Source organism: Acipenser ruthenus, chromosome 3 (assembly GCF_902713425.1).
Source record: "Acipenser ruthenus chromosome 3, fAciRut3.2 maternal haplotype, whole genome shotgun sequence".
Classification (NCBI taxonomy): Eukaryota; Metazoa; Chordata; class Actinopteri; order Acipenseriformes; family Acipenseridae; genus Acipenser; species Acipenser ruthenus.
In genome coordinates this window covers 7580009-7602194 of record NC_081191.1, presented here as the reverse complement: position 1 = coordinate 7602194, position 22186 = coordinate 7580009, and the positions used below count along the sequence as shown (strand labels likewise).

The following is a 22186-nucleotide window of genomic DNA, read 5'->3' as shown; positions in this document are numbered from 1 at the left end:
CCATGAACAAATAAAATAAAATAAATAAATAGATTTAAAAAACAGATTACGATCCTTTATTGCACATTCTAAATAAAAAGATTGTCTTCTAATAAATAAAGGTAGGTAAAAAAAATGCTCTGGTATTTTTAGGTTGAATTTCCTGAAAACAAAACAAGAAGGCTGCAGTAACAAAGTTGGCATCTTTTTACCATGACAACAAATCCACTTACTTTCTACTAACAAAATAAAGCTGGGATCACAAGCAGCCTCAACAAGAAGTAATACAAAGTTACATGCAAACGGTTTCAATTGGTTGTTAAAGAATTGCACTTCAATGACAGGATGGCTTACCAGTCTCTTTGCATTGGGGTCCCTGGCTCTCGTCCAGCCGCAGGTCGCTCAGGAGGTGCTCCAGAATCTTCTCGGGGGTGCCAGACACCACCACGTACCTGTCGGAAACAACAGAGGAGTCGGCTGAGTCTTCCTCAGTAGAGGAGAGTGAACGGCTACTGCTCCACTCCTCTTCCTCTGTCTCCTCTCCCTCCTCCACCTCCTCCCCCTCCTCATCATCAATGTATCTGAAATAAGGCACGTCAAAGGTGGGCAAGGCTGCCTCTCCACTACTGCTGTATTCCTCCTCATCCTCTTCCTCTACCAGTGTGGCTGGGACCACTTTGCCTTCCAAACGTAGGTCAAACACCCTCAACCGGGTGCTGCCCATGATTATTGTCTCTGTTTACTGCAGCTGCTGCTATCGCTGTTGCTGCTGTACAGGAGTCCCTGCATGCTAGTAGGACATCCCCTTCTCTCCTGCTGCTGCCTCAGCTCCAGATCACTGCGAGCCGACACACTCAATCTGATTGTTAAGTGTGCTGCAGTCAGTGAGTGTGTGTGTGTGTGTGTGTGTTAGAGAAAGAGCATGAGAGAGAGAGAGAGAGAGGCAGAAAAACAGACTCAGAAATGCTTACCTCCTGTCTTTCTCCTCCTCCCTCCCTCCTCCAGCTGAAGCTGGAGGGGCCTGGCACTCTGATGACACCCTCTGAAGCACCAGGACGTCTTGGCCTCGTTCCTTCAGACACACTCTGCTCACTTCATCATTCTGTAGCAGAAACAGGGAGAGAACGGTGGTGGTGAAACAGCAGCTTTTGAAGAATCCCAGGAGCCTATTTATTTATTTATTAAACTGTTTTGAAACGCAATGCTTCAATATAACGTGCAGAGCTTTGCAAATCTATGGTGAAGTCCAACAACAACCAAAACAATTTCCTTCACGGGAAACAATATTGTGGTTTCTTTTGAGAAGAACGATAATTAGATTATGGGGTTTTTTTTTTAATGTTTTTATATTTTCAGTGTGACATTTGTAGAAAAAAAAAAAAAATCCTGTAATTTGCACAGTACAGATAAAGGAAAATTGGATCCCACCTTCCCAATTAAATGGTTAGAAAGCGATACCCTGAGGTCCACCAAGCCAAGGACAATGTATTTTACTAAGAAAGAAAGAAAGAAAGAAAGAAAGAAAGAAAGAAAGAAAGAAAGAAAGGAAACAGTTTCATGGAAGTGTGGTCCATGGATTATGATGTGTGTATTTTTTATTCCAGTGCTAATGACGTGGTTTGTGTAATGTTTTGCTAAGAAATCAGTACATTTCACATTTGTATACATTTTTCTTTAGACCACATTCATTTAGAAAAGGACTTTCCAAATCCACAATGGCCAGATGGCAACATTAGTTCCATCCGGTACAGTACATGGCTTAAATCTTCTGAATACACCTTCCTTTGATAAAAATAAAACAAACACGATTTTTGGCCGGGGGGGCAGGGGTTAGCGGATATGGAGAGTTGATCCTTTTCTTTTCCCTGTGAATATTTAAACATTTCTCTTAGGTTCTTATTTTAACTGTCCTCCTACTGTGGTATTTTAGCACAGACTGCACAGCGTGTTAATGGTTCCTGACATACAGTAGACTAGGGGCCACTAATGAGCCAATTAGGTTTAGGCTTTTACAGCTTATATCATATGTACAGTAGGCACTGCATGCTTGGTTGTCTCGCTGTCCATCATGCAACTCTAGGGGGCTCTTTCCATCTCCCCTTCAGCTATTTCATGCATCAAATATCTCTGTCTGCTTCACTGGAAAGCAGAGGGAGGTCCACAGCTTCTTCTAAATCCCTCCCTACTTCTTTGTTCTCCTTCTGAACTATTAATACTCACAACACATTCGTAATAAATCAGGGATGCCTGAATGGATGATCTCAGACACAAAAGGGGTCCACCTTGCTCTTATTGTGCATTTGAGCGCATTATTCATTGATAATTATGTTTTAAAACCTTATGCTAGTGGGCATTCTTTAATTTGAAGCACAAAGAAAGCTTCACAGAAGGATCTTGTGTTAAACTATAATGCAATTAACAATTTACAGCCCATGCGTGGTGTGGCTTCTTTGACATCATTACGTGGTATAAGCTTTTATTACCTAACATTTTCTATGTTGTTTTAAACGGTAGACCAGCATATTGTTTTAGACAGTCACTACAGACAAATAAATACTGTGCAAGGACTCCTTTACTTTGTGGTAACAAATAATCACAGTGCACTATACTATGCCACCTGCAAACAAGACATGATTTCTTCATATCTATAACATAAACTATAAAATATTGTAATGTCATATAGTGAATTCCTGTACGTATGCGGAAGTACACTACCATTTAGGCAGATTCCTGGTCTGATGTAAAAGAAAATGTCAGCCAACTCAACAAATAAATCCAAAGTGAAAAGTATCCCAATGCCAGTCCTCTTAAGGGCAGGAGTGGGTAGAGAACCCATTACTCATACCCGTGCTTATGCTCGGAAACCAATACTTTACTCGGATGATGTGACCTGATTAAGTGGGCAGGGCTAAAACCTGGAAGTGTTTTAATGTTTAGTTAACCCTCTGTCAGCAGCAATAATTGATCTCACCTGGAAAGCGGAAAGGGGTGCAAATGTACCCCACATACATAAATGCTGTTAACTTATAATATAAAGCAAAATAACGACACAAACTGGTTTATATTTAAAATCAGTTCTGTATTGAATAAATGTCGTTTTGAAGTGCTAAGCATTTACTAAATATCTGATTAACTTATTTAAACACAAACTATGCTATCAACAGTAAATGCCTTTAAAAAATATACACTACAAAAGTAAGTATTATATTGTACTTGCAAACTTCACATTTACAAAAACATTTTGTCAACACATACCTGTGCTTCAATATGAAGTCACATTGCACATAATAAAGCAGCTTCAGTCTTGTACTATAGGAAGTAATAAGCAGGCTACTGTAAAGAATGCAGTAATCAAATACAGGACTGGGGACGTACTATATGTATTATAATATGTATTATACACATAGGCTCTCATTCTAAGACAGCAATATGACATACTATTTAAAAAAATCTGTACGGCTAAATCAATAATTTTATAAGCAGTATGTCTTTTCTACATCTATCCCAGCTCCCCTGCAACTCCCAGCACTCTATTCTCGCTTCGCCCACGCTACTCCACTACTCCGCTCGCTCCACTGGCTCCCGATCACCGCTCGCATCCAGTTCAAGACTCTTGTACTAGCCTACAGATGCCTTGATCAGACTGCACCCAGCTACCTCCAGACCCTCATCTCTCCCTACACCCCCACTCGACCTCTCCGCTCCGCCTGCACTAGAAGAGTGGCTCTACCTCCGCTACGCTCCCCTGCCTCCCGAGCCCGCTCCTTCTCCACCCTTGCTCCGCAGTGGTGGAACGACCTTCCTACAGATGTCAGGACTGCCCAGTCCCTGACCACATTCCGGCGCCTCCTTAAGACTCACCTCTTCAAACAGCACCTGTAGAACTCCTCTGTTGTATCCTGGGACACTATCACCCTTCATTTAAATATGCTTTATTTTGCTCTTATCTGCCCCCTATTTTACTGCATTTAATCCTGTACCTCAGAATATTGTAATCTCCCAAGTGTTTAATCTGTAGTATTTTGTACTTAATCATATCCTGATGTAACTATCACTATTATCTGCTGTATTATTGAATTGTGGTTTGTCACACTTGAGAATTATTGTATTTCTTGTTCTTATTGTATGACTTATATTGTAACACTTGAATGTATTTGTATTTGCTTGCGATTGTAAGTCGCCCTGGATAAGGGCGTCTGCTAAGAAATAAATAATAATAATAATAATAATATTCTGCAAGTAAACAGGAGCTGAGCATGGTATCCTACACAGTATAGGAAAGACATGCCTTTTTTTGCTCACTGAGGACGGAAAATAATAAGATCATGTTTTATTCTGTAAAACACAGTGCTGGAAATGAATGTATTCAAGGTCAATGCATGTCACTGGCTACAAACCATGTCAGTCATTAAAGGAAGCACCTAGTTTGATAATGATTGAAGGGGTGGAGAGTTCAATGATCTAAGTCTATAATTGTTTAATTGAAAATGCAGATTTCCTATGACATGTCTGTTTCTTTAAAAAATGCACATGTGAGACCCATTGCGAATGAAAGGCAAGATGCATGTAAAAATGTTGTTAGCTTCACTGACTAATTATTTACATTTTTCTCCCAACATCTTGTTTCTGGTCTAGGGTCATTTTTACAGTTTGGTGAGTTACAAGGTCAAGTCAGAGAATTGTCCAAGGTGACACATGCTGGGATTAAACTGTAATTATGGCACAGCTATCCTTATGGTGACTTTAAAGAAGTACACAATCTCAAACTGAGCTGGGATTTAGAACCCAAGCATTTTGCTACAACCATCATTAGATGACAGTGCTTGGAATCATGATGATGGCTTAACAATGTGCTACAAGCCAAATAGCTGTAATAATCCAGCTGTCTGTGACCTTGGTGTTTAGATGTGCTTCTAGTGTTACACAAGATCAAAGGGTGTGGTTGCTGAGACGTACAATATACACACACACACGCACATCTCTACTGAAGAAGGGATGATTTTTATCACAACAATTTCGAAGCACATTTTACTTCAGGATTTGTTATTGAATTTTTTTAGGATAGCATATTATAAAATATAGCAAACCAGCGTAACCTATGGTGAATGCAAAGTATAACCACATGAAAATCATGGGAAAACTGCAAAAATACTATCCGCAATTAATCTTACAGCGGTAAACTTTTATAACATCTCAAACCAGAGACTGGCCACACTGCCCCAGACTGTCAGGGACAAAACACGCCCAACCTTTGTAAAGACCAAGTGCAAGAACAAATACATTGTCTACAGTAGCATCTTAGATTAATGTCTTGAGGCTGGACATGTGAGCAAAGCAGCTGATGAATTTCACAAATGTGAAGATAATAACCAAACTCCTAAAGCTAGATTTAACTGGTAACATCAGCTCTTATTACATCTTAGGATTTAGAAGTTTTGATTTACAGTATACGAGAATAAAGAAATCCAAATTGTCTTAAAACAAGCTTGTACTGCCTTGTTGTTCTGTAAACAACAAGGACTCAGGACAGCCTTTCCAAAAACATCTATGGTCTGTTATCTAATCATGTACTGTATATAAGCCCTGTTGTTTTTGGAAGGACTGTCCCGAGTCAGTTAAAAAAATATGATCCATTGATGTACCACATCTTTGCAGCAACTGGTAACTGAGATCATTCCTATTCCTACAGAGTGCTCCAATTTTCCAGTGATCTTTAGAAACAATGTAATCAGCATGTTCAACAAACCAAAGGGAAGAATTCAGCCAGATTCCAGGATGTGTAAATATTTATATTGGGTAACACACTAGACTTCTCACAGGTGTTTCTCTCAACAGTTGATTGCTTGAGTTTATATTTACTGCAGAATAATATAGGTGCAGTTTATTATAGTTCAAAGACAACTATCAATGTACCGGTACATTGAAATCAAACATTTTCAGATTAGTTCAAATCAGACTGAAAGCCATCACCCCTGGGTCCTAAATATGACAAATGGCTTCAGACAAGGCCCCATATAAATACCAGCAGCAAAGCTATGATGAAAAGTTGTGCAATGAATTTAAAGACCTGATGAACTGCATCAGTTAGCAGGATTATTTCTGTTCAAGTAAGGAAAATAAACACAGATTGCACATGTCAAGTCACACAAAACTGTTTATATCACTGTTAGCTTCAAGCACAAAATCCTATAAGGTGTACTTTGATCTCCTTAAATGCTGTTTTCCTGTAAGACCTTTTGATTATACCTTAAAAATATATTGTGAGAATTAGGTTCTTCAAGGTAATGTGCAGAGGTAGCTGGCCTGTGCAAGAGGCTAATCTTTCACTGTCACTGTGTGAAAGAACACTCCCAGGTGCAGAGAAGGTAACCTGCAGTGCTGAATGTATGCACACCTGACTTTCATGCAGCCTGTTCCACAAAACAGCCCAAAACATCCTGTAAATGGAATTCTTAATGTTGATTTCCAAAAACAGCCAAGCTGTAATACTATGATTTCATATTCTGGATCTATGGGTATAGGGGCATACAGAAAAGCTTACTATATGTGTAAGCTCCAAGACAAAGACACTACACAAGGGACATATTATACACCAAGTTTTTACAGACTAGTTTAATCTTCACATACCTATTTTCTGTACACATACATGCCTCTTGTCTTTCCTGTAACCATTATGGAATGGAGTTTGTCACTGGTATACAGACAGTAGGTATAAGTATTTAGAAGTTAGTCTTGAGGTATCAAAATGATCACTTCCAGGTGTTGCTTCATGTCTTTTAAAAGCAAATTACATGGGCCATTCATGGGGTGGGTGAAGATTGGGGTCAAAAATGGAGGGGGTGGGTTGTATGTCACCAGAGCATTGATCAGCACATGGCTCACTGAATTCTGAAGATGAGACCGGGGCACAGCAAAGGTTCTAGGAAGATGTAAAATCGAGGCCTAAAGGAATCCAATATAGCACAGCATGATGCACTGCAGGGGCAAAAACTGGCTTAAATAAAGAGGTGAATTCAAAATAAAACATATAAATCGATATTACAATACAAACTGAACACAACGGAACAAACTCATCCTGCCTGCAACTACTTTCTTTCTTGTTGTTTTTATAGTATTGATGTGGGGGGGGCAGACTTTGCAAAATTGTTAACATTATAGAGGAGGTCACTGAGCTATGAAACAAACAAGTTACAAAGAAGAAATGAAGACTGATAAAGAACACTGACAGCATTACATAAATACTCTTAAAAGCAGGAAGGAGTGCACAGGAAATTACTCAACACATGGAACAATAGTCTGGTACAAACCAGCTCAACAGAAACACACCTTAAACTGACCTTCAGTGCTTCAGAAAAGTGATCACAAATCAAGCAATTTACATTACGTACACCTACATTAATGTGGGTGGACATGGGATCTCAAGTTACGCTCAGTATATGGACTCAAATTGAATATGAAGTTGGGATTGCTGAGCTCTTACCATGACCATTTACTGACAGCAAAAATGTTTAGCCTGGATAGTGTGACACATTTGGACAAAATGTCTCAGTTCCACATCTTGACACAAATATGGACAGATCCCAAAACATGTACATTTAAAAAAAGCTCTAAACATCTACTGCAAATTAAAAGAATGTCTGTTCAACTCAATCCAACTTGCTAACATTTCTTTAAACAAGAGCTGTGACTGATGATCATTTTCAGCATTCCTAGCAATAAGACATTAGTGTCTTAAATATGCAAGGAATGGATTGTTCATTGGGTACACACTGTATCTGCAAGCCTTCTGCTTTGACAGGGTGCAGATGGCACATCTGTAAACAGCTGTGTCGAACCTGACAAGGACTTAACGCCTGAAAAGGAAGATATATGCCACTTGTCATCTGAAAGAACAGTACTGAACGATCCCAAAGTGCTCAAAGAACACCACATTTACAATCAGAAAGGTCAGCCAAACATGAGCTGACGTCTATGTGATTGGCTTGCTGCCTTCAAATTATTCTAAAGTATGTCCAAGCCACTTTAGATGGTATTAGAATTTGCAGTATGTACTGTAATCCTATCTGATAAATTAAAAAAAACGATTTTATTGCCTCTCATTGTGTACAAGTAGTATCTAGTTTAAGTTATGTTAATATATATAAAAAAAGTGTTCCCTGTAAAAGAACATTGCCACAATGGAAAATATTAATTCAAGCATCTTAACAATCTGTGTGAAATGTGTTTTTTTTTTTGTTTTATGCTGTCAGGCTTAGTTTAAAGAATACCCCAAGAGACTGCCTTGGCCAATCACAGGTCTCCACTGTGATTCTGAATTGGTAGTGCCAGCTAAGAGTTGACATGTCAACCCTTTGACTTTTTGATTTCTAATTCTGTGCTAATCTACAAGGGGACAATGTGCTTACATCACAAACTCTACTCAGGAATGAACCACTGTGTTTGGCTGATGAGTGTCTACTATTACATTTGAAATATTAAAGAAAATACCTCTAAATCTCTTGTTGTCTTCCTGCAAATAAAATCCATGTGGCTGCTCACCATCTTGCAGATGGGTCATTTTTATCCAATATAATTTCAAGGCAAATGCGATTTGCCAAACAATTAAGGGGTCACAGTGGTGGCTTATTATATTACTGCATATGCCTCAGGCATGTAATATAGATGATAGGTGTGCATTCTGCCTCAGGATAAACTGGTGGCATTCCAGCCACAATAAGCCAGCATGCTGAGTAGAGGCATGCTGTGCTAACAGAGATTTCAACTGTGATGCTACAACAAGGGCCATCTGCTTTGGGGGCATCAAAAAGAATATTGCCTCTTGCCAAATACAAATAGGTGTTACATTCCCTACAAGAAGCTTGGTGACCTCTGTCCTGTGCAACTACAGTATCTGCAAAGAACAACAACAACACATGTTAAGTAACATACCCACCCAAGGATATACAGTTAACAACACAATGCAGGTGCCTTTACCATGAGGTCACCAGGATATGACCTACATCCACAGCATGTGGACTGGAATCTCATTAAATATGGCCCCGCTCTGATTCATCAAAAACAACCAATTAGATGTCACTATTGCATAAAAACATAGTTTAATCAAAATTAAACAGTTGGCTCCCAAGATAGCCTTCAATAGCTCCCATGTAAAAAGCCCATGTCGTTTTATGAGATGCAGTTCTGAACAGAGAGCCTTTTAGTCCAACCAAGCAAAACAAGAAATAGTTAATTATGACCTACTTAATGTTATCCTTGATAACATGCAAAAGAATGTCCATACAAAGTGCCAACATAACTGGAGTATCAAGATATTGCTAAAAAATCTAAGTTGGTTAAAAAAAATGTACTGCTTAAATGCTAATGGGCACTGTAAATGCCAGGTGAATGTATTCTAAGCGCAAGGATTATTAAAATATACCATGTCTCAAGTATCACTTAATACAGTGACTTTGAAATATTTAAGGCAATCTATTTATTATTGAACATTGGAGAAAGCATTCATACATAGTGAGTTACTAGCCTTCTTTCGCACAAAGAAAGAATCACTCCCAGGACATACAAATCTTTCTGATACCATGTTAAGTAGCTACTTTGTTGATGCAGCACAGTAGCTGGCATTTGAATGACCGAACAGTCAGACAAACGATGTTATCTTTTGAATACGTGAACTCAAGTCACTTTATTAATATGCAACTTTATCTGGTTCAGCTCTAGAGGGACAATCTAGCCATTTTTGGGGCTGCAGAAAAAAATATAATATACGCGCTATTTTTAATAAACAAAATAAACAAAACAAAATAAACACCTAGCTCTTATACGAGCACTAACTAAACACACAGGAACCTAACTAAATTGCAGGGTGGCTAAGCCGTTTACCTGCTACACAAACTCTAACAAAATAAACATAGATTTCACCAACACACCTACACAGGTTTCACAGTACCTTACCCTTGGTACGCCTGCACACCCTGGCAAGTGGGCTCTACCCACAGCAGCCCCGAGTACACTGACTGTATTCGTTTAATACCTTGCACCTGGTTCTAATTTAACAATAACTACCAGGTGCAGGGGATAATTAATAATAAAACAATTAACAAATCTAATTATACAATAAACAACTAAACTAAACAAATGTGCCTACGCACATGTTTTCTGCAGGGAGGATTTAACCCCTTCCCTGCTGTCTTACAATATATGTGTATATATATATGTGTGTATATATATATATATATATATATATATATATATATATATATATATATATATATATATATATATATATATATATATATATTATGGTTCATGTGTAAATTAACCTGTATATGTGTAGATTTACCAGCTTGGTGGTACATATATAAAATAACTAAGGAGATGGTAGTTAATGCCACGGCAGGTAATGTTACAGCATTTTAGATGAATTCGGAAATAAAGTAACGTCAGGGAGCTTAATGGCAAAATAAAATAAAAAATGTGCCATAGGGCAAACTTTAGGTATGGTAATAATGACATCTCTTCAGTAAAACCCATGCCTCTACTAAGTGTGATTTAGTATTATTAAGTTGAACTTGTTTAGAAAAAAGCATAACCTAAATGCACGCAGGTTTTGCATTTCATTGAGAACATATGTAGTATACTACTTTGCTGCCAAAACACTATTTTGTATTGTGAATTGTTGCCAGACAGTGATCATGGATTTAAGTATATATAGATATATATATATATATATATAGATGTGTGTGTGTGTGTCAGTTAAATAAAATAACGCTCTACTCAATCTTCATCTACTATAATTATTATTTTTGGTCTTAAGTTTAAATCAATGACCTGCAAACAAATCCACAGTGTATGCAACATATTGTCATTTTTTTTAAGTAAAGAAAGAAAGAAACTGGGAAAAAAACAGGCTGGATTTAATTTTGCTCTTTAGCACTGAAAGAAGGAATAGGCTTCCACTGAGGATTAACACAATTCAACACATTGTGATTCACAGCCACAAACCTAGAGGCTAGTCCTTAAAATGACACTCCAAAGTCTATGAATATATTTAACAGAATGATGGCAAAGAACCGGCAGCAACCACTGAGCAATCTACCAATTAATGGACCCCTTTAAGGCAAATGGAAACAACTGTCTTGGCATTGTGTAAGAATTACAATCAGTAAGGAATTCAAACACACGGTTAAGTGATTTTCTTTTTAAACCTCACCTCAAAGGTTTTGTCTGATGCTGTGTTGTTTGGAGTCTGCAAGAATCGATAGCTGTCCTTGGCCAGCCTCTGAACCATTTCGATCCGGCTGATATCATCCCTATCGTGAAGAGTGCAGACAGCCCCTGGCTGGAGAGTTGGGGAGAGAGCAAAGAGATACTTTAATCCACAGTCCCAGGACATGATAACCTCAAAGATAAATCAAAACTAAAAGGAACACCACAGGAAAAGTATAACCAAAAGAAATGAGCCGTGTCTGGAAGCCCTTTTAACTAGGTACGTAGTGGGGGGTCCTGCCTCTTTAAAAGAAATGTGTTCGGCAACATCTTCGCAAAGTGCAGAGTGAAAGTGCAAGGCTTCACAGCTGAGAGAGGTTCCTCCTGTGCCTCTGTTAGCTGTTTCCTGTTACACACAAGGTCCCGACGATGGGAGTTAAAAAAGCTCATGGGAAGGCGGCTGCCAAGGCTGGGGGGAAAGGGATGCTGTGATGCAAGTCGTTATCGACAGGGGCTGGTGGCTATTGTTTATTTTGTTTTGCTAGATATATATTTTCACTGGAGGGACCCCTGTGCTCTCTCACGGCATACAAGGTGATAAATTATAACTCAATGCCATGAGAAAACAGAAGTGTACAATGGTTTTCAAAAGTCATAATGATCGGTTTGAAAAGAAAATACCAATATCCAGGGCAGGCCAGCAAAGCTTAGTTTTTGAAATTTGTAAAAACAACAACAGTGAAAAAAAAACACTCTCTCAAACAAAATATATAGTTTATTTACTCAAAAATAAATGGTTATTTATTCAGCACTGACTATATGCCTCTGTGAATGTTAACAGTTTTATTATTAAACATATGTGCCTGGTTCAGATGAATCATGCTGTGCCCCTTGATTATGCTTACCAAGGGAAAAAAATTATGTAAATGGATGAACAATTTATTTTACCTGAGGGACTGGGTCACAGGGGATTGTGACTATGGGCCCAGGTGTGTGAGTGTGTCTCAAGCACATTCGCTTTTTATTCCACCTCATGGGCATTTTCAATATAGGAAAACAACGTTATCATTGAATTGCTTGGTGTCATATAATTAAGGTGTAACCAACCTAAGCCAGTCACCTTTAAGCAATTGTGAATGAATATAGCCATTACCGCCAAGAAGAAATCTTCACAGTAGGATTATTTTCCTTTATATTACTTAGAACACATCACTATTTAAAAAAAAAAAATAATAGTGATGTAACAGAAGGGTAAACTTCCCCCTCTTCCAACACACCAACACACTTTACAATTTAGTTAGTGACTGCCATCCAAGGATGGTTCAGTCATGCACCTGCCTGCAAAATAATGCCAGCTTTGATTGTGTTTTCATGGTACTGTATGTCTATCCTCTACAGCTAGTCCTTAAAATGGCACTCCAAAGTCTATGAATAAATTTAGCATACAATCACTGGTGACCGATTTCCCCGAGCCTTGTTGCATCTACTGCAGGTTGAGTAAAATCCACTTAACGACGACACAGACCCAAGACTTTGTTAACCGCAAACACCAGCTGACTGTATTTTAAAGACTGATGATGTTTAAAGTCTTCAAAGGCTGCTTTATAAAAGCTTTATAAAACCAATGCCACATCTGGATCAAAATCCTGACTGGTCTTGACGACCTACATGCTAGTTTCTAGTTGAAATGTCTGCAGTTTCCCTTGGAACTTTAAACTATGATTAGATAACAAGACATATTAAAAAAAAACAAAAAAAACCAACTTGTGTTATATTTGTTTTTGCTTCACTGTGTTGGCTAAGCAGTTTCCTTGCAGTAGTAGCAAAAAGGGGGAAAAAAACTGCAGAGCCAGTGCTATCTGGGATTTTCACAGCACTCAGCATATCTCACTGGCAACATCGTCAGTCTTGGCATAGGACAATAAGCCAGCAGCACAGGCTGCCAGCTTGTAACAGCTCCTATCAGTTTACTTCAATGTTCACTGGAAACAGGCCCTGATTTGTACGAGTTCAACAATGCGTTACAGATGCAAGCAGCCTATGGTCTTTCACAGTCACTTAACCTCTGCATTCATTAGTCTCTTTTTATTGTCATCTATCACAGCAGTACACACAATTTCATTACCTATCATTTAACAAATGTCACACATTTGCACATGGCAGAAGACTATTCTTACAACTCGTTATGTAAGTCCTCCATTGCAGCATTACTTTTGCCTGCCTAATTCTGATGGTGTTTTTATTTTTGGGTGGGGGTTGGGGGGCGGGGCGGGCGTTCTTGCTGGGCACTTCTCTAGTGATGTAATAAGAAGCTTTAGATGCATAATTTAGTAAACAGTAAAAGGCTTTCCCTGGTATTTACTGGGAGTGCACTGAGGTGGAAAGAATATCTGCATGGCAACCCAACCACTGCAGTGTAGCAAGTCCCTGGGGTTCCTACTCCTGGCTCGGCAACTCAATGAATATCTGACCCTAGGTTCACCAATTTATGAATGGCTTTTAAAGTGTGACAGCGCCAACCCAACCCGTGCACTGAGACTCCAGAGAAAGAAGGACTGCAGAAATGCTGTTTGCTTTCTGAACCACAAGAACTCAAGCTTGGCTTCAAAATTTCGTAAGACAGAAAACCACTTATTAGACATCAACTAAACTGAAATGTTGCTATCTTTCAAATTACATAACACTATACAATTCTGAGTATAACACATGGACAAACATCAAACATCTAGATGATGACGATTGTAATATGTCCAGCAAACTATCCAAGTAATATGTGGTTTGTATCCTAAAAACATGAAGCACAAATACATTCAGAAGTAAATGACGTATTAGATAAACGAATACGTTTCACATTACTCCAGACAATCAAAGGTGTGGTAGTGTTGAGATTTTTATTTGTACAAAATATTTTGAAAAGGCAGATATCCTAGAAAAAGTGAAGATCATTTACATTTTAGTTTCGTCAGACCACAAAACTTTTTACCACATGGTTACAGAATCTCCCGAGTGTTTTTTTGCATACTTCAAACAGGATTCAAGGTGGGCTTTCTTGAGTAATGGCTTCCTTCTTGCCACCCTACCATACAGGCCAGATTTGTGGAGTGCTTGGGATATTGTTGTAACATGCACACTTTGACCAGTCTTGGCCATAAAAGCCTGTGGCTCTTCCAAAGTTGCCATTGGCCTCTATGATCAGTCTCCTTCTTGCTCAGTCATCCAGTTTGGAGGGATGGCCTCATCTAGGCAGGGTCTTGGTGGTGCCATACACCTTCCACTTCTTAATAATCGTCTTGACCGTGCTCCAAGGGATATTCAAGGCCTTTGATATTTTTTTTATACCCATCCCCTGATCTGTACCTTTCAATAACTTTGTACCGGAGTTCTTTTGAAAGCTCCTTGGTGCTCATGGTTGAGTCTTTGCTTTGAAATGCACTACCCAGCAGAGGGAACCTACAGGAACTGCTGAATTTATCCTGAAATCATGTGAATCACTACAATTTAACACAGGTGGAGGCCACTTAACTTGGTGTGTGATTTTGAAGGTGATTGGTTACACCTGAGCTAATTTAGGATTGCTATTACAAAGGGGGTGGACACTTATCCAACCAAACTATTTCAGTTTTTATTTTTAATTAATTTTCTACAAATTTCTAGAATATTTTTTTCACTTGGAAGTTGTGGGGTAGGATGTGTAGATAAATGAAAAAAAAACTATTTTAATGTATTTTAATTCCAGGCTATAAGGCAACAAAAGGTGACAATTTTGAAAGGGGGTGTAGACTTTCTATAGGCACTGTATATAGGAACAGTGTGTGTGTTTTAAAGAAAAGGTCCGGGTCCTTTTTAAAAAGGAGTCAGCGAGACATTTTTTTTTTCTTTATATGCATTGTTTATTTATTCATTTAATGTGAATGAATCATTGGGATAGCACCCGACATGCTACATTTCTTGGGAGTACAGAACTCCATCAATCCAATACATGAAATTGCTACATTTATAATACTTCTGTTTTACCCATCGAAAACATAGCAGTACAATGGTATTATCAAACAAAAAACTATGTGTGTAAGGGCAGAACACCAACTGTACTGTATATTATTTCAGACACACAGTCTGCAGATTCAGTGCTGGCACACTGCGTTCCCAGACAATTTTAATACAGCCTCTTTGTTTGTCATGAAAAATTGAATCTCATAAATCTTAATGTCAGAGGGGCAGAACAAATTAGAAGAGATTGCCCAGCACCTAAAACATTAAACATATCTTTATTTGTTTTCCATGCTTTTTTTCTGTGCATTTTTTAAAATCTTAAATTGTAAAATATTTGAATTTCTGTTATATATTATTTGATTGTCAATGCATTCAATTAAAAGAACAATATCAAGATAAAGAAACACTTGTGAAAGTAATGCAAACAAACATGAGGAAAAAAATACTAAGCTGCGGGTACTATTATTTTATATTCCTATTCCACTGACATTTTTTAATATTTTGAAGATTTACTTTTTAAAACAGTGTTAGGAATATATCACAAGCTAAAGACTAAGGAGTACCTGGTTGTAAGTCACAGACAGAATCAAAGTTGTATCTTACCTTTTCTTTATTAGTTGAGTTAATGAGCTCATCTGGCACAGCTTCAATTGAATCACTTCTTTCCTCTTCCTGAGCCACTAGAAATAAATAACCACAAACACTTATTAGCTGCCCCACTTTTGGAAACATACAGGGACTGGGCGGCAGTTCAGTATTCTCATAATCGCTCATATTATCTGGAGCTTTCAAACTGGCTTTTAAATCTACCCCCTACATTTTAAAGAAACCAAGACTCTGCCTAGAATGCAGCTTCCAACCCAACAGAAACTAGGGACAGAGGCACCCCTTCAGAAAGACTACAGCTTCATAACTGCACGTGACGGGGTACACCCCCCGCCCCTGTGTTTATTTGTATTATTATTATTATTGTTATTGTTTCATGTATTTGTATTGTTATTTTAATAAGTTAAATGTAGTTTGGCAGGGACGATGTTTGCCTCTCGTCTCTGCCAAATACATCACGTGAGAATGCGTGGTCGGCAGCTAGTAATTTATTGACCAACTGGCTGTCGACCATGTTCACTAGAAAAACCTGTGCGGAATGAGGGATAAACGAGGTAACTGACAACCAGTTAATCCCTCGACCACTATATATATATATATACCAGCAGTTTTGGCTAATGGGAGAAAGGGTTGTTCGGAGAATGAGAGACAGAGAGAAGTATAAAGACAGTACTGGAGTTGCACCAGCACGGTACTTGTTTTATTTTGGCCATCGTGGCGTTTTGTTTTGGATGACTTTTGTTTGTTTGACTTATTTTATTTAATAAAGAAAGAGCGCATTTGCGCCTCACCCTTGTGTTGTGTTGTGTATACTTCCTGGTCTGTGACGTCACCCACCCAGCCATCCGTGACACAGCATCAGAAATTAAACGCGTGGGTTCATTCAGAAAGGCCTGGGTCCGTATCGGGCCTATCAAGTTCACAAGTGGAATCATTGTTCTGGTTTTAACGTAGCCCTCAGTGGAAAGTATTTCACGTCACAAAACCACAATCACAATGGGCACCTTTGCAGACAGTCAGTTGGAAGGCATGGCTGGGCATGCAGGCCGAACAGTTATTTTAACAAGAGGTTGACGCATATTTGCAGGGCAATTTGGGTAACCAAATGATACGGTAGTCATTCAAAATCTATGGTAGTCATAAAATAATTGTGTGTTTCATAGAATACAACAAGGACAACTTAAGCTATTCACAAAGGCAAGAAACGATTAAGCAGGAAAGGTGTCAAAAGTGTTAACCGAACTGAATTCTTGGTTGACATCACATAAACTAGACACATCTTCCAGCCTTGCTACTTTGAGATGTAATTACCCTTTTCAAGATCAGACTGTCCTGTAACAACAGGGTGGAGATCCAAAGCACCTCTCTGCCAGTGATGTCATGGCTATATCCCAGGTGTTGGTGTTATAAACGCCAACACATCACTACTGAAGAGAATGTGTTTAAACTAGTTATATTTATTTAGTGTAAATGCCCTCTTATATAACAAAGTGAAAAATATGCCACATGTGTTGAAGCATGTTGTGGTATTAATGGCTTGCATTCCATTCTCATTCATGGTTTTTGCACTCTAATAAATGTATTAGCTTGCCCAGCAAAAAAATATATGCTTTCTATAAAGCTGTTTTGTGTCAAAATACTTTTGGTTGAACATTTAACTGGAATATTGTCTGTCACACTATACCGGGTGAACATAATAACTGCGTTAATTTTCTAAAGTTAAAATCCAGACGAAGCTAGTTAGGCATCATTTGATTTTAGTTTCCAACATGTAAAACTGAAGCAACACATATTCATTATGATATACAGTATATCACGTTAGGCTTTCATTCTTGAAAATGCCAAACACGATTGCAGCATTATAACAGGTGAAAAATAATTTCCTCACGCTATTGATATTAGCAGATTTGAATCACTGTAAACATGTTATTAATGGTTTGTGGTGTTTTGAATGGATTGTCTGCTTCGTTTCGTATCTTATTTGACTCTTCATGGTACCGGTAGGTGATCTATTACTTTTTTCGCTGGATGTTGTGATTTAATTGAGGACCTTCTGTATGTGCCTGCACTGGTTAGAAATACTATAAGAAACTTAATGCATATTCAACGATGGAGGCTTTTAACAACTGTACAGCATCATAAAATTAGTATTTGAGAATATTTGGAGCCAAGGGAATTAAATACTGCAGTAAATTAAATTCACAGAGGTTTATACAAGACACAAAATGAGGAAAAAGAATAAATAATTATGAACTGGGCATCTGAACTTGACCAGACTGCACCCAGCTACCTCCAGACCCTCATCTCTCCCTACACCCCCACTCGACCTCTCCGCTCCGCCTGCACTAGAAGACTAGCTCTACCTCCGCTACGCTCCCCTGCCTCCAGAGCCCGCTCCTTCTCCACCCTTGCTCCGCAGTGGTGGAATGACCTTCCTACAGATGTCAGGACTGCCCAGTCCCTGACCACATTCCGGCGCCTCCTTAAGACTCACCTCTTCAAAGAGCACCTGTAGAACTCCTCTGTTTGTATCCTGAGACACTATCACCCTTCATGTAAATGTGCTTTATTTTGCTCTTATCTGCCCCCTATTTCTCTGCATTTAATCCTGTACTTCAGAATACTGTAATCTGCCAAGTGTTTAACCTGTAGTACTTTGTATTTAATCACATCCTGATGTAACTATCACTATTATCTGCTGTATTATTGAATTGTGGTTTGTCACACTTGTACTTTGCTTGAACAAAAGTTATTGTATTTCTTGCTCTTATTGTATTACTTGTATTGTAACACTTGAAATGTATTTGCTTATGATTGTAAGTCGCCCTGGATAAGGGCGTCTGCTAAGAAATAAATAATAATAATAATAATAACTCTTATGCAAAATCAGCATATTAGACCCACCTTGGATAATCAGGAAACAATTGCCCTCAGAACTCCAAAGGTTTATTCACAGTTAGAGCCATAAGTGTATTTTAAGTCCCATGCTCTTCCCATTCCATTGTGAGATCCAAGGTCAGGCCTTATACTGTAGTTTCTATTGTTTTAACTATAATAAGCTACTGTTACAAGTTCACCATAGAGCATAATAGTAGCAATACTTACATGATTTCCTTGCTTTCCGTGCAAGAGCAGCTACCAATTCGTTCTGCACCTAATATCCGGAATGAAAAAATGATTTTAATTGCTAATAAAAAAAACCCTGCTCTTTATTTCAGATTAACACCAGTGTCACCTTGAGATTCAGATCAATGATGTTAGTCAACATATTTTTTTAAACTTAAATATGGTGAAAGAAGTAGCATTTTCTTTCCCAAAGTGCTTATTTTGTTTAGTACAGTGTAACACAAAATAGATATTTTAAAAACAACATGTTACTACAGAACTCTCTTACATTTCTCCATCCTTTTTATATCGTGCAGCGTCTTCACTCACACGCATATACAGTGTTTTTCAATCAACTCTATATCTCATCGGATTACAAACTATACATATCAATGTGCTATCTTTACAGTGTGTGAGTGATTCAGTATCTCACCCAAATCTCACAGGTTCACACCCAGTATAGGCTAAAACCAAGACCCACTCCAGTGATATTAAGAGACATGGTTTCAGTTTGAGTAGATATCAAAAACTAATGAGCTCCTGGGTGAAAGCATCTTTACCTTGGTTGAACAATGGTACATGGTTGGACTATAGATACATGATGCAGGGGTATATTTCCTCTAGGAAGGACTGCATTACAACATGTTATAGCCACAAGCACACCACATCCTTTGATAAGATTTCAACTGGCACACTACTTGTGAGAAGCCCAGGACTAAATAGCAAAGGTAGCCCTTTTCTTCAGTACTTGCAAGACTGTAACAAATGCTTTCACGAGGGAACAATTCCCAAATATTTACAGGGCCATTCATTTCAGAGCAGACTGTTTGTCTTCCACTCAGGTCATTACTGATGACTTGCAATCATTTCCAAGTGATACTGTTCTGCGGTTTGCATGTCTACAATTAGTGACTTTAAATCATTGCCAACTGATATTGTATTGTGGTTTATGACTACAACACAGCAGTCAAGATTTCAGTAGAGACCGTTGTCTAAACCACAGAAAACGGCTTCACAATTTGACCATGCCTGGTATCAGGAAAAGCGTGTGAAACCATGTTTGGAAAAGAACTGAGAGTAAAGCACACTGCCATCTAGAACTACTACCTTCATATGAAGGCTACTGGTGTTTATTTCTTTATTTATTTTTAAAATCTCAATGCATCAATGCACAGCCATGTGGAAAACATTTCATATGTGCATATGCATAAACTATCATTCCTACTACAAAGAGCTAATCTGCCAAAACTAAAAATGCAGCTACTGTTAATTAGGGGTGCGCCTGCAATAAAGCATGTTAAATACTCAACACAAAACCATCCAGTCCCTCTGTTTCTCTTGCTTACACTGTCATTGAGAATCAATCAATACCAATCTGGCAGTGTGATTTGATATACTTAACATCAGTTGTATTTCCTAGTTTTGCTAAATATTTTCATTGTGAGTTGGGTGACCCCACATGGTGCTATTGTGACTCTCCAACAGCCCCAGTTTCATATCAATTTCAACAAAGCAGAATTAGATGTAACAGCACTGACTGTATCATGGTTTAAGATTGTGCTAAACTGTGCTTAAATGATTATTAGTGTCTCATTAATGGCTCATAAAAAAGCTCTTTCCTCATCAGATAGCACAGCAGCATTGCACATGACATTGGTGGGCAGTAGCTATTTAGTCAAGATGTTTTTCTTTAATGAGCCACAGTGGAATTACTGCTTTAATGCTTTTCAGGTGAAAATCTACCCATCAGCGCTATTAAAAATATATATAATACAATAGGTCACAGATGTGAAAAGATATTCAGATGTGAGGATTTGATCTGACCAGTAAAACAATGTGCTGGTTTATGATGGCCCTTATTGATGTGCTCAGATGTTTACAGCTTTATGAGATGCTTGCTATTATGCATAAATGTTGCACATTATTAAAACCCACACTTTTGAATACAGTTCTCGTAATGAGGTAACAATGAACGTATATAATAGAAAAGCTTTAATGTAATATTTCACAAAGAAATGCATGTATTTCAGTTCACAGTGAGAGGCTTCTTATTCCCTTCAGCTACCAAAAGCTTTGATATGTTCAGAATACTCTAAAATGAGAAAATAACTTGTCAAACATAACACTATCTAATATAATAATAAAATACATCTGTAAAGATATATACACTGCTTCTTCCATCCAGCTGAAGAAGGACTTGAGGTCAAACATCCTGATATTATTGATTTTTGTTTTTTATTCAAATTTTTATGTACCTACATTACCTTTTTCTTTTTGCTCCTTTTGGTACACAGCCATTTTCCTAATCCAAATGTTATAAATAGATAGATAGATAGATAGATAGATAGATAGATAGATAGATAGGATAGATAGATAGATAGATAGACTTTCTTTAATGCCCTACAGAAAATACTTGAGTATATATTTTACTGAAATAATAAATAACATATACCAATAATATTATCTTTATTTATTCAACATTAAGCAGACAGTAGCAAACAGTCAATAAAAAACTTGAACACTTTACAATAAGTGAAAAAGATCAGGCAAAAATTTAATTGTGTATTACATAATATCAGTTTGCCTACTATAGCCGCAGCAGACACCTAGGCTGTTATCGTCACAGGAAAATATCTATTAATCTTTTTTTCCATTAAAAAATGAAATAAAAGGTAAGAGGTATCTGGAGTGAACCAGGAGAACAAGATCATGCCTGATTGAAGGGAGATTGGTAGCTGGAACGCTGGTGAATCATTCCAGAATAAAAAAAAGGGAAGGAAATAGAGGCACTGCCACCACCAACACACCACAGAGAAAGGAGGCCACCTGGGACCAGAGATTTGTCACTAATGGACATTCCCAAAATACATGTTCATTAGTAATGATCAAACTGGCAGCTGGTGCATATTGGTTTTGGAATTAATTTAAACTTTTACATGGAGTATTCACTGGTTTGCTGGCCGTACCTTTATCCAAGGTGACTTACAGAGACTAGGGTGTGTGAACTATGCATCAGCTGCAGAGTCACTTACAACTACATCTCACCCGAAAGGCGGAGCACAGGGAGGTTAAGTGACTTGCTCAGGGTCACACAATGAGTCAGTGGCTGAAGTGGGATTTGAACCGGGGTCCTCCTGGTTACGTACCATACGAGGGAGCACAGTATTGTGTTTTAAGGTTCAATAATCACAAATTGCATTTATTGCTCAATAATGGATTGTTCAAATATTAATTTTCAACTATATTAAACAGGAATAAGAAATGCCTGTCATCTTTTCACACAGCATAGTGCAGATGCTGCTGT

At 38.1% G+C, this 22186-nt stretch overlaps 1 protein-coding gene across 2 annotated transcripts in view; it reads right to left on the bottom strand.

Moving 5' to 3' along the window:
* Positions 1–22186, bottom strand: part of LOC117435465 (rap guanine nucleotide exchange factor 5-like) — an 80698-nt gene that overhangs the window by 31047 nt on the left and 27465 nt on the right. For both annotated transcript variants that reach the window (XM_059011648.1, XM_059011640.1), the window contains exons 7-11: positions 18883–18931; positions 15775–15851; positions 11186–11314; positions 951–1081; positions 334–431 (exon numbers count right to left, since the gene is read on the bottom strand). In XM_059011648.1, the coding sequence (XP_058867631.1) occupies positions 334–431; positions 951–1081; positions 11186–11314; positions 15775–15851; positions 18883–18931 (484 nt within the window). The remainder of the gene's footprint in view (positions 1–333; positions 432–950; positions 1082–11185; positions 11315–15774; positions 15852–18882; positions 18932–22186) is intronic.